The sequence below is a fragment of the Schistocerca americana genome, chromosome 7, assembly GCF_021461395.2.
Source record: "Schistocerca americana isolate TAMUIC-IGC-003095 chromosome 7, iqSchAmer2.1, whole genome shotgun sequence".
NCBI lineage: Eukaryota > Metazoa > Arthropoda > Insecta > Orthoptera > Acrididae > Schistocerca > Schistocerca americana.
In genome coordinates, this window is record NC_060125.1 from 143,244,938 (window position 1) to 143,257,785 (window position 12,848).

General features: G+C 39.8%; 1 protein-coding gene across 1 annotated transcript in view; it reads left to right on the forward strand.

Annotated features, from left to right (window-relative positions):
- The window catches only part of LOC124622316 (46 kDa FK506-binding nuclear protein), a 71,541-nt gene that overhangs the window by 26,997 nt on the left and 31,696 nt on the right, over nucleotides 1–12,848 (forward strand). Inside the window, exons 2-3 of the mRNA XM_047147993.1 lie at nucleotides 2,084–2,335; nucleotides 2,415–2,480. Of these exons, the coding sequence (XP_047003949.1) occupies nucleotides 2,084–2,335; nucleotides 2,415–2,480 (318 nt within the window). The remainder of the gene's footprint in view (nucleotides 1–2,083; nucleotides 2,336–2,414; nucleotides 2,481–12,848) is intronic.

Below are 12,848 nucleotides of genomic sequence, written 5' to 3' on the forward strand. Positions count from 1 at the left end.
TTTACTCCCTTAGCCTTTGAAGATCCCTCCTCATTCCATGGAGCAGTAGGATTTATGTGCACTATCATCAGAGGAATGGTCTGCCAGTTCCACTGTACTGAATCATCTCTGCCATTGAGGCCTTCAGCTGTAATCGTGGGCATGAACTCCATGGTATGCCCAACGGTACTGGGTCCCTGCCTGGACTCAGCCCAAAATCTTGGTTGTGGTGAAATACTGATATGTATTGTAGCATGTGATATAAGTAGTCCAGAAGTCAGTAGCTTTGTTTTGAGGTGGGGAAGCCAACAAACGTGAATAAGAGAGGCTGTGGCTAAAGGTTGATCTATTGAGTTGACCCAGGTTTGTGTTCACTCCATATGTAACATGCCTTACATGAGGTAAACCTGTTGTCAATCTGAAGGTTTATTTGAACACACATGCTTATCTAAGCATGATCCTTTTAGAGGTAGTGTGCTGTTGTCTTCATGTGTCTTTTGAGGTGGTTTTGCCCAGCTGTTTACAGGGGGCCTACAGTTTAGCATGGATTCCAAACTGTGATGCAGCATGGCATTTTTAAGTATTAATGAATGTTACAAGAAGTGAAAGGTGTAAAGGGATAGATATAGATTGTAGGACTGACAGGGGATCAAATAGAGACCATCTTGATTTGGGGGGGGGGGGGGGGGGGGGAGGAGGTTGGTGGCAGAAATGGAGGGAAATGGAAAGACTGTGGATGTATCTGTTGCAGAAGAAGGTTTTGTAGTGCTAGGGTGGGAACAGAGAAGGGTAAAGGTGGATGAAGGACAATGACTAATAAATACGGAGGCCAGGACGGTTGCAGGAACATAGGATATATTGCAGGGAAGGGTCCAGATGTCAAGGGCAGTCATCGAAATGAAGGTTGTGGTAGGCAGCAGGCTCAGCTACTGGGTGATCCAGCTGTTTCGTGGCTACTGTTTGTCGGTGGCCATTCATTTGGACAGACAGCTTAGCTTGTAGTTCACATGACTGCTTTGACAGGTAGCCCTGCCTTTGATGGGATAGATGATGCATGTGTCTTGACTGGAGGTGGTGATTGTGGGAGGAAGTAAGAGACAGGTCTTGCATCAGGTCTGTAGCAGGTATGAGCCATGAGGCAAGGGATTGGGAGCAGGGGCTGTGTATAGTTGAAGCAGCATATTGAATACCACTTGGAGGGGGGGGGGGATAGTGGGTAGGACATTCCGCATTTCAGGGCTCAATAAGAGGTAGTCGAAACCCCGGTGGGGAATTTGACGCAGTTGCTTAGTGTACTAATGTTTGGCAGTGAAATAGTATTTGGCTGTGAGAATAGTCTGACAAGTCCAGTTTGTTCATTGATCCCAATAATTATATAAGCTTGGAAACTATGCTCAGCCCCCCTCCCTATTTTTCCTATAATGCTGTGACTGAAATAGAAGGAAAATTGAGGATCCTTGATGCATTTGCATGAACTAGTTTGTTGCTTAGTGACACCTCTACTGATACAGAGAGCCTGTAGATAGAAGCAAGTGTCACATTATATTTTCTGTGCTTCTTTCTTCATATATTTCATCCTTATAAGAGGTGCCAGCTACAGAAGGGTTTTTGTGTACTTTCATCCTATTGAACAATGATTCCAGCTTGACTGAATGTGAAGTTAGCTGTCTCAAAAGTGTGTATGGAAGCAAATGTAGCAGTGTGTACAGGAAAGAGAGAGCCTTGCTGTTGTCCACAAGACTTAATTGGCCTCTGTTGCAGTTTCTTTATATTTAAAAATCGCTATCAGTTGCCTTTCAAAATAGGTTTTTGTGATTGTTTCAAATTGATGCAGAAAAGATGAACATGTCTTGACTTTGGAAAGGCAAATGTCCAACTGATATTTTAGGATACTGAGGAAATGGGTTTCCTCTAACAAGTTTTGACATACTGTGTAATGATGCATGCAAAACTAGATTGTTTGCCTGGATATGGGTCATTGTGTGGGGTAGTGGGTAGTTTGACAGAAGTGAAAAGTGCCATCATGAAATGTCGCCAACTATTTATAGTTTTTTGTTGTGCATCTAAAAATGCAAGTTTTGAACAAACAGATATTTCCTTTCAGGACTTGTGTTGGAGCCAGGAAAGAGGTATGCGCAGACCGTGGATAAACCATTCCATATATCGATGGCTAGTCTTGATGTGATGCATTCTGAAAATGATTTGGTGTCAGTGAATGTTAACTTCCAGAATGCAGAATTTATTCTGTGTAACCTACAGAAAAATAAAGTTTTTCAGACACCCCTAGATTTAAACTTCATGGCAGGAGACAAGATTGCATTCTACACCTCAGGAAAGGGTCGCGTTCATCTGACAGGTATGTTATTCCTTTGAGATGATTTTTTCATTGTTCAAATGTCGACTATAGCAATGTCTCATTGGTTTGTGTTTTAAAGGTTACTTGATAGATGACGATGATGACATGGGTATTGAAGCTGAAGATGAGGAATCTGAAGAGGATGGTAAGTACTCGAAAATAATTGTACATAAATGTAAATACCACTCATGAATTAGTCTGTAAGCCTGGTTCAATACAAGGAGTGATCTGTGACAATGGGACATGTGATAGACATGTCGCCAAACCCTTTAGCCGTTATTGTCAGTAGATGAATCCTGATGATTCTGCTGCTTCTTTGTTCAAGCAGCTCCTTATTTGGACTAAAGAGACTGAGCAGACACTGTTCCAGACTTTTCTACTCTGAGGTGGTACCAGGAATCAAACGCAGGTCCTGTTGCACCAAAGGCAGCAGTGCTAATCATTAGGCTACGGGGGCAGTAATTGTAAGTGTTGATTATTTTTACAGTGAAGCAATCATTAATGTCAGGATTTTTAATGCCTCATTTCTGAATCCAGTATCCTCAATTCAGAAAAGTACTAATAGAAACAGTGGCAGTGAGCTCTTAACTACTGGTGATTATTAATCCGAGAACAAAGTAATTTGATTCTAACATAGATTTTGAGAATGGCTGTAGACTATTCAAACACCTCAACAAGAAAGATAATTTTCTACACTTTCTGGATGAGCTCATTGCAGCAGTGAAGATCAGATTGGAGACAGCAACTCGTGACACTGAATGTTTCCAAGTAATCTACTGTGCATAAGTGTCTTTGTAGACATTTAGCATCTGAAATATCACATATTATCCAGCAAACAGAACTGGAAACCAGGCCAGCTTATTTGCTCTCAAGAAACGGGATGAAGAGAAGGCACAAGTGGGGACTCTGGTACCCTTAAAAGTGCAGCACTGCCATATACTGTATGCCATTGTCTTGTGTAGAACAACATTTAAATGCCTACTGGATTTTTGAGGATACTTCTCAGACACCACTACTTTCCCAGCATTTGTTTGTAGAACAGGAAGAGTCAAGATTTCTTCTAAATAGACTATTACCTGCTTTAATCATTTTGCCTTGTATCTTGCTAAAAATCTAAAGTTTGTTCCCTGTTTCAAAGCTGTCATCTCATTTGTACATAACTCTTATACTTAAATATTTTAAAAACAATTAATACAGAGAAATTTCATTCACGAGGAAAGGGTATGAGGCTCGGAGAACGGACAGAATGGTGAGGTAGTTTAAGGGGCCAGCTGTCTTGTAGTAAGGCCATTCACACTGTTTGGTTTTCATACAGGAGGTTATCCTCCTCAGTAACTGGACGAGATCAGTGAACTTAGTGTCTGTTCACAGTACCTGTATTAAAAATGGTAAGTTAGCTGAGCATATGTAGCATCAGAATGGCACTCTTATCTTTGGTTAGGTGGAATGCAAATCATAGACTGTGGAACCTCACATAGCGAGCATAATTCATTTCAGAATCTTACTCATAGTGCAAAACACTCATTAAGCGAAACACACACATAAATTAATGTAAAATACAGTGTGTTCCATGCAGAAAAAATACTAAGTTTTATCTTATTCGTGCCATTTATTCAAAGAAAATTATACATGCAGTATTGTGTACTTCATTATTCATGATACATAACTAATTCTTTTTTTATGTACAGTCATTTGTTTCTGTCAGCGCTTCAACACTTGGCGAAAATGCGGCACAGCATTGTTGTCAGATTTGTAGTGCACATAGCCACTGCCTTATTGAGATGATTATTTTCAGTGTTTGATGCAGCCGATTCCCATGCTTTCAGCATTTCTCTTATTTCATCATCATCAGAAAAACTCCTCTCCACAAGTTCATGCTGTGAAACACACTGCAACTCTGTAAGCTCTTCCGTGGTCATTTCTTGGGTGTGATCCCCACAACCTCATTGATATCATTGTTATCCACTTCTAGTCCCATGCTTCTGGCCAAAGACAGAATTTCGTTGATTACAGGCGCCACAGGTACTGACTCAGATGCCTTGGTCACATTCAACAAAGCATTCTGGCCAAAGCTTCTTCCAAGCAGAAGTTAGAGTTCTCTTGGTAACCCCTCCCCATGTCTTTTTGATCATCTTGACACAGGCAACGATGTTGAAATGATATTTCCAGAACTCTGACTGGAGATTGGTAGCTTCAGTTAACTCAAAGCAATGCTTGAAGAGTGCTTTAGTGTAGAGCATCTTAAAGTTAGACATAATCTGTTGGTCCATAGGCTGGAGTCACATAGTAGTGTTGGGAGGCAGAAATTGGATTTTGATTAATTGAATTTCTTCAAGGAGGTGGTCTTGTGGGTGTGGGGAATGGGCAGGAGAGTTGTCCATAACCAGCAAGACATTGAGTGGCAGATTCATCTCGAGCAAATATTTTTTCACTGAAGGACCAATCACTTTGTTGATCCAATCACAAAAGAGATCATTTGTCACCCAAACCTTGTTGAATCTCCACAACACATTTAACCTCCTCTTCTGGACTTTACATGTGTTGAAGGCATGAATGGTAAACAAGCAGCAGTTGAATTTTCAAACTGCTGCTTGCATTGGCACAGAATAGTAGTGTGAGACACTCTTTCATTGGCTTCTAACTGGGCAATACATTCTCCTATGCTATTATATAGACGCAGTTTGGCATATTTTTCCAGAATAGACCCATCTTGTCAATTAAAAATGTTGCGGCAGATAACCATTAGAATCTACAAGCATCCTGCAGTTGCTGACGAAGTTCTCTGTTGCCTTTGTGTCAGAGCTGGCTGCTTCATCGTGCCTCTCAATACTGTGGATGTCGATTCTTCTCTTAAACTTCTCGAACGCCCATGGCTTCTGTGAAACACTTCTTCGGTCTCTGATGATCCTAGCATCTTTTTAACGAGGTTGGCGAAAATCGTTCTCACCTTTTCACAAATGATGTCCTTGTTAATAGTGGCACCTTGCAATTGGTTTTCATTTATCCATATAAGTAGCAACCTTTTGAAATTGTCCAGAATATGAAACCGTTGTCCAGAGACTCACATCACTCCCTGAGAAGCATCTATCTCCTTGATCTTGTCTTTGTTTGTGAGGATAGTGCAAATAGTTGATTTAGACTGATTATATGTGTGTGCTAAATCAGCAATGCTCGCACCACGTTAGTGTTTTTTCAATGATTATATGTTTCACTTCTAAGGTCTTTTTTTCTCTTATGGATGTCGTCTTGCGGCTTTATCTTCGGGAACATTTTGCTTTCATTAGCAGAGAAGAAATTTAACAAAGTAAAGCATTAAAATAGTGGTTTAAACTGGCAAATTTTAGCGGGAACTACAGAAAATCATTTTTTGGCAGTTGATGAAACAATAATTCAGGTCAGCTGATTTTCAAGTGCACAGCATATTTTCTGGCCAAAGTTAGTGACAATAGTGAAAGAGATGTATTAACATTGTACCTTCAGCCAGGACAATATGCTGCATGCATTTATGAAAAAGTGCTGGATTGGAAATACTTGAGACTTCATCCTAGTAGAAGTATTCTTTAATAAGCTTTATGTACCCACGTAGCCCAGCAAACTCATTTTATTTGCTGTCAAGGACTGAAAAGTGCTGGATTCCAAAACTACACATTATTGCATTTACTTCAGCACTCTCAGTAACATTGCTTGGCAGACAGCATAGTTTTCCTCGTGACACGGTATAGCAAATTAATGAAATCTGAAAAAAAGAAAGCATTGTGAAGGAAACATAAGCTCAGGCTAGCTTTATTGTCTGGTACCTTAAGAAATGTATTGGGCATGGGAACCTGTGATAAAGAAACACACTGGTGGACACTGTTACACAGCTATTGAGTGTGGGTCCTATGGCAGTGAGGATGCTTTTTTGGGCACTTTAAAAGAAACCAGCAGTGGTTAAGCCATCACAGACCAAATCAACACATTTACACAATTTCAAATTGGTTCACAGAACTACAACTCAGCAAGCACAAAATATGCTATACTTCGATCTAACACGTCAGTAACATTGCACAATAAAGACATTCAAAATTCTCTAGGAGTCCTTCCCAGAAAGTGTCAGGCAGATGCTTATGAACTCCCCAAAACTTGATGCAATGTGACAGTGGTGTAAAACTTGAAGACAATTTATACAGTGAGTGTTGCAGTTATGCAAAAATTTTACCATCCTTGTGTCCCATGCCTTGGTAATGAACACTTAAATTTTGAAATTTATAACTATTTTGATTCATAAGTTACCATAGCAGAAAAACGGGCTGAAATGTCATGACGACTTGTGACAAAACACATTCCTTCTTCAGTGTTATACTTGTTCTGACTGGATCTCACTTCCTGGACATTAGGAGTTTCGCTGTTACCTTCCCCAGAGAGTGTTAAAAATTGTAGAGTCTAATAAGATGTCAAGATTTTAGGACCAGTGGAACATGGCGTATTTTAAAAGCACCTCCATATGGTTGTCATTTTTTGGGAGCCATATATGCTCATATTGCACAACCAAATCTAGTTTTTTAGGTGGTTTAGTACATGGGCTGTCTAATGAAAATGATTTAAGAGTTTGCAGGTGACTTTTTTGTAAAAGTGGTCAATTTTGGCATGTACAAATATCAACAACTTTGCCCTCTATGTGTAAATCTTTGGAGTATGGTATTCTAAAACCTTGTAAGTTATCATGATCAAAGTTTCAGATTTATACTGCAATTACTTCAGAAGATATAGAAAGCCAAACTTCACATTTTTTGAAGTGGCTGACTTTGCTTCAAATAGTTTATCTGAAAATTGTTCAAGAAATCTTTTTATATTTCACTGGTATAGGCATGTGTATTCAAATACAGAGATATGTAAATAGCCAAGAACAGCACTGCGGTCGACAACACATGTAAGACAAGTGTCTAGTGCAGTTGTTAGATCGGTTACTGCTGCTACAATGGTAAGTCAGCCAAGATTTAAGTGTGTTTGAACATAGTTTTATTGTTGGTCCACAAGCAATGGGACACAGCCTGTTCGCGGTAGCAATGAAGTGGGGGGAATTCGGTAAAACATCAAATCTCGAACATCGATGCAGCTGGAAATAGAGCCTGCAAGAACAGGTCCGACAACTGAAGAGAATAGTTCAACATGACAATTTCAATGCTGTGCCATCAAGTGTCAGTGTGCGAACCATTCAATGAAACTTCATCGATGTGGGCTTTTGGAGCCGAAGGCCCACTCATGTACCCTTGATGACTGCACGACACAAAGCCTTTACACCTCGCCTGGGCCCGTCAACACAGACATGGGATTGTTGATGACTGGAAATATGTTGCCAGATCAGATGAGTCTCGCTTCAAATTGTATTGAGTATGGAGACAACCTCATGAATCCATGGACCCTGCATGTCAGCAGGAGACTGTCAAGCTGGCGGAGGCTCTCTAACGGTGTGAGGTGTGTGCAGTTGGAGTGATGTGGGACCCCTAGATACAACTGACAGGTGACATGTACGTTGTTATCCTGTCTGATCACCTACATCCATTCATGTCCATTGTGCGTTCTAACGGCCAATTCCAGCACGACAGTGCAATGTCCCACACGTCCAAAATTGCTATAGAGTGGTTCCAGGAACACTCTATTGAGTTTAAACACTTCTGTTGGTCACCAAACTTCCCAGACATGAACATTATTGAGAGTGTCTGGGGTGTCTTGCAACATGCTTGTTCTCTTAAGGATTTATGGACAGCCCTGCAGGATTCATGGTGTCAATTCTGTCTAGCACTATTTCGTACTTAAGTCGAGTCCATGCCACATCGTGTTGTGGCACGTCTGTGTCCAGAATGAGATTTTCACTCTGCAGTGAAGTGTGCGATTATGACACTTCCTGGCAGATCAAAACTGTGTGCCGGACTGAGACTCGAACTAGGGACCTTTGCCTTTCACGGACAAGTGCTCTACCAACTGAGCTACCCAAGCACGACTCGCGCCCCGTCCTCACAGCTTTACTTCTGCCAGAACCTTGTCTCCTACCTTCCAAACTTTACAGAAGCTCTCCTGTGAAACTTGCAGTACTAGCACTCCTGAAAGAAAGGATATTGCGCAGATATGGCTTAGTCACAGCCTGGGGGATGTTTCCCGAATGAGATTTTCACTCTGTGTTCACGGGAGCCGTAGATGATATTAGGCAAGTGTATTAGTTTCTTTGGCTCTTCAGTGTGTTTTGTTTAATAGTGTGCAAAAAGTTATGCAAGATGGCCTAGTTGCGTTTCTTTCAAGAAAATATTGCCAGAGATGTTATGTCTCAAAGTTGCTGAAAACTCTAGGTGCACATAAGCTCTGCTTTGGGGTCAAACAAATGACTATATTTCTGGAAGTATTATACTGGTGAAAGTAAAACTTCACCATATTCATTGGGAACATGGACGAATGTCCACAAAAAATTTCAGCAAAATCTGTGATGGTGATGTAGGAACTCTTCTGAAATTAGACCACTTTGCATGGAATGGCCCTGCTTTAACTAGTATGGCTGTACAGTCTTGACAGCCAATTCCCACTATTGCCAGGTACATGTTTGGCTTTTGCCGTCTGACATTGTGGGTACTGGTAGCTGTACTCCGTGGGCACTGTTGGCTTCCACCAGACATCTAGCATATAATTCATAAATGTTCTCAGTTCTTGGCTGTTTTTCAGATTCCTTTTGATACTGGAGAATAAAGTTGTTGATTACTTGACATTTGGGTTCGTGTTCATCATTACTGTGAATAAGAACTACAGTATTACACATAAATACAAAATTTAAATATGTTGCATTTTCATTTTACAACTACCAAACACTTGAACAACAATATGTTTGAATACTGTTATCAGTGTTTAAGTACCCGAATTGCACAACTTCACGCTACAGTTTGGCAACACTTGCAAGGAGTTGATCAGTTGAACAGAATGGGTACTCCTAAACAGGTTAAATGATGACTTTACAATTAATCAGTTGATGTTGTGCACCTCTGTGCTATCCGAAGTGGAAATGGAATTCCCTATCTGGATATTGTAAAATAAGATTCTGTAAAAGGTAAATTATCTCAGAAATGGTACAAGCAAAAGTTTTAAAATCTGCTTGTATCATATAGATTGCTTGTATAACTGGTAAAGTTACAGGAATTGTGTATTATCTTGTAAGGGAAAATATTTTTTCTTTAAGCTTGACTTTTTCTTGTAAATTTTAGCCTTATTTGCCTGATAAAATTCTGAAAACATTTTTGTTCATATTTAAAATAACCTCAGGGGCTGCAAAATATATATTTGAGTATAACCTGAATATTTTAGCTTTCTGTATTGAGTAGAAACTGAGAAAATGAACCTTTTGTAGTGAAAAAATGAACTTGGGGAAATTGAGAGTCCAAAGTTGAGATGTCAAAACTTTCTTGCTGCACAACATGGATCATCAGGGTCTTCGTCTCTCAATGCTAATTTCTTGTCGGCACAATTTTTTTTTTTTTCCTTTCTTTTTGTCATGTGCATCCCTGTTGTGTATCTTTAGCTTGTTTTCTGCATTCCTCAGTGTGTTGCTGTCCAAATGTTTGAGTGTGACGTTCATATGTCCACACACACATTTTTGAGTAAGCTGATCCTAATGACATTGTTCACTCTTTGTATTGTCCTGCCTACAAAGACGTTAGAAGTAGATTAGTATTTGCCTTGCCAAGTCTTTCAATTCTGACTTTGTTGTCTCCGTAACACCAATAGACAAGTATAGATATTTTTTTCACCAGTTACTAAATCCTTATCAGTATCCTTGTGACACCATGTATACTTAGTGTGTCCAAAATGTCATACACAAATGGAATTTTTCAGTCATACCTCAGGTTCTATTGATGATAAAAAGGTAGGGTCAAATATTTGATAGCAATCGGGTTAGGGACTATTTGTATACCCAAAATTGTAATGGTGTCACTGTCCTACAGTACAAAGTATGAGTATTACACACTTCCTCCTCCTTAGACAAATGGGAGCAAATTGGTTTGCTCGTTTTACATTTGATGTGGTCTACAGTGGGCTTGATGGGACTTATGGAGGCACCATTAGTTCATGGGCAGTTCCTTGGAAAACTCCACAAGGTTTTTTACTGCTTTTTGCTGTTTCCAGCAAACCAAAACCCAGCAGAGGATTTCAAGGTGTCTGTGCACAGCAAATGGCTGAAAATTTCATGGTATATTCTGAAGACCTGAATTGTTGAACAATTTGAAAATTTTCTCTATCTTTATCTGTTTCCAAAATACAGAGGTTCAAAGTTACACTACTTGTACATGTAAAATCTGGTTTGAGGCAAAACTGTAGCTCATAAAGTGACGTTGCATGGAGAAATATGTTGTAAAGTGTCTTCGTTATCCTCTGGGAACACAATGTCTTGTACTGAAGCACATGCAAAATTTTGTGCATGTAAAATCCAGTCAGAGGTGTAGAATTAGTTTTGCATTATTTCCATTTCATGAGAGTTACATGCCCTTCTGCACCAGGGAAGAAAAGGTAATGAGCAGAAAATTCTGCTGTTAGAGCACAAAAATGTGAATGTCTGGCTGAAAAGTGGAGTACCAGCTGCCTCATTCTACCTTCCTCAATGCCTTTAAAATTTTTCCCATAAGTTTTGGCATTTGAACATGTTTGTCCTTTTTATGCTGAGAGAGACAACAGTGGCGGTGGCAGAGAGACAAAAAGTAATAAATACTAGAAGATAGTAAACTGGTTGTTTCAGAGAAAGAATGAGGGAACACAGTGGCATTGTAACATTGTTGACAGTGTCAGAACAGTGCTAGAGAAAGAGAGAGAGAGAGAGAGAGAGAGAGAGAGAGAGAGAGAGAGAGAGAGAGAAGTGTTGGTGAGGAATGAGATATTAGCTATTAGCAGTAAGAGAGAAGAGGGAGACAATGACAGTGAGAGGAGATTGTAATACTAAGACAGAACGAAGGGACTGCCTGTGATACAGGAGGCAATGACAAAGGGGCGCAAAGATAATGGCAAAGAATTGGGCTGAATGAATGAGAAAGGGAACTGGGAGTAGATGGGTATGTGAGTTAACATTTAGTGGAATTTAGGTGAGTTGAATCTTAAAGTGAATATGTTTGCATGCCATGATTTTTGGGAAATTCTGTAAAGGTGCCGAGGAACGTAGAATGAGGCAGTGGTGCTCCACTTTACAGCGTTTTAAATAAACAAGAAGATATTCACATTTTTTGTGCTATGATAGGAGCATTTTTCCACTGGTTGTATTTGCACTAGCTCTCCGCACCTGTCAGGTACAGTCAAAGTTGAGGTTCATCATTGTTGGACAGTGTATGAAAATACACTGCCCATACAGCTTTCTCAATTGCATCTACTCAGTGAATATTCTGCCTAATTTCTAATCCATAATGATCTTGGCGTGTCTTTATAGCTGGCAGTGTCGGTCTATCCTTGGCACTAATTGGTTTCCAATCATTAAGGCAAGTTTACTCCTAATGACGAGTTCAGTTTTTGAAAATGGGCCCCATTCTCTTCTCCACATGCCCCACACACTCAAATTTCTTTATCTTTACCCTATCCCCTTATGGTTTGGATGGAACAACTTCATTATAGGCTCTGCAGTCTCCATTGCCTAAAGTAAGTAATGTACTGTACGTCATAAATGAGTGTTGAGAAAGTTTCTTCACTCCTGCTGCTTCCATGGGTCCACTTGCATGACTGAAATTTACTGTAAACTTGTGCAAATGAAGCTGCTTTTGTCTTTTCGGAAGTCTACAAAATTTGGATGTAATAGGAACGTCACTTTGCCTTTGTCCACACTTGGGGGCTGTGATGACACAGTTTTTTGAAGTGTGCCTCACTTTCTCCAAGTTCAGTCACATGCTGCACTTGCATCCCTTTCATTGCCACAATCCACATTTTGCAAAACTGCATCCTCTACTGCAACTTCCATACATATGTTGGCAACATCTACAGATGCAGACCCCCATATGTAATTATAATTGCTAAATTTTGATGGGGAGGAACCAGGTTCATACTCCCACATAGCATATGTCTGGCTGCTTTTCCCTCCCCAGTGAAGTGTAGGCCATATACCAGCCTAATATTGCAGCTGTAGAATTGGCTATTACTATCAGTTGTATCACATGAAGGAAAAAGCTAACACTTCATTTATAAATTAACTGTAGCTCTGTAGGTATTTCTATATGTTTATTTCCAATTCCATGCCTTAACTCTTCCATTGTTTGCACTCTATCTAGTTCTCCAAAACACCGGATAAAATAGAAATGTCAGCTATTTCAAATTCTTCACTGCCGTTTTTTACAGTATTATACTTATTCTTTACAGTGTTCAGTTTCTTGTGCTTCGAAATAGGCCTGTTGAGGTTAGAAGGCACTGGTGAAACATAAATTTGTAAATTCACTGTTCTCTCACTTTTTTCTCCAGTCAACACATTTGAATACTTTTATTCTGCCTAAGCCATTAATAATTAACATGAAACTTCCTGGCAGATTAA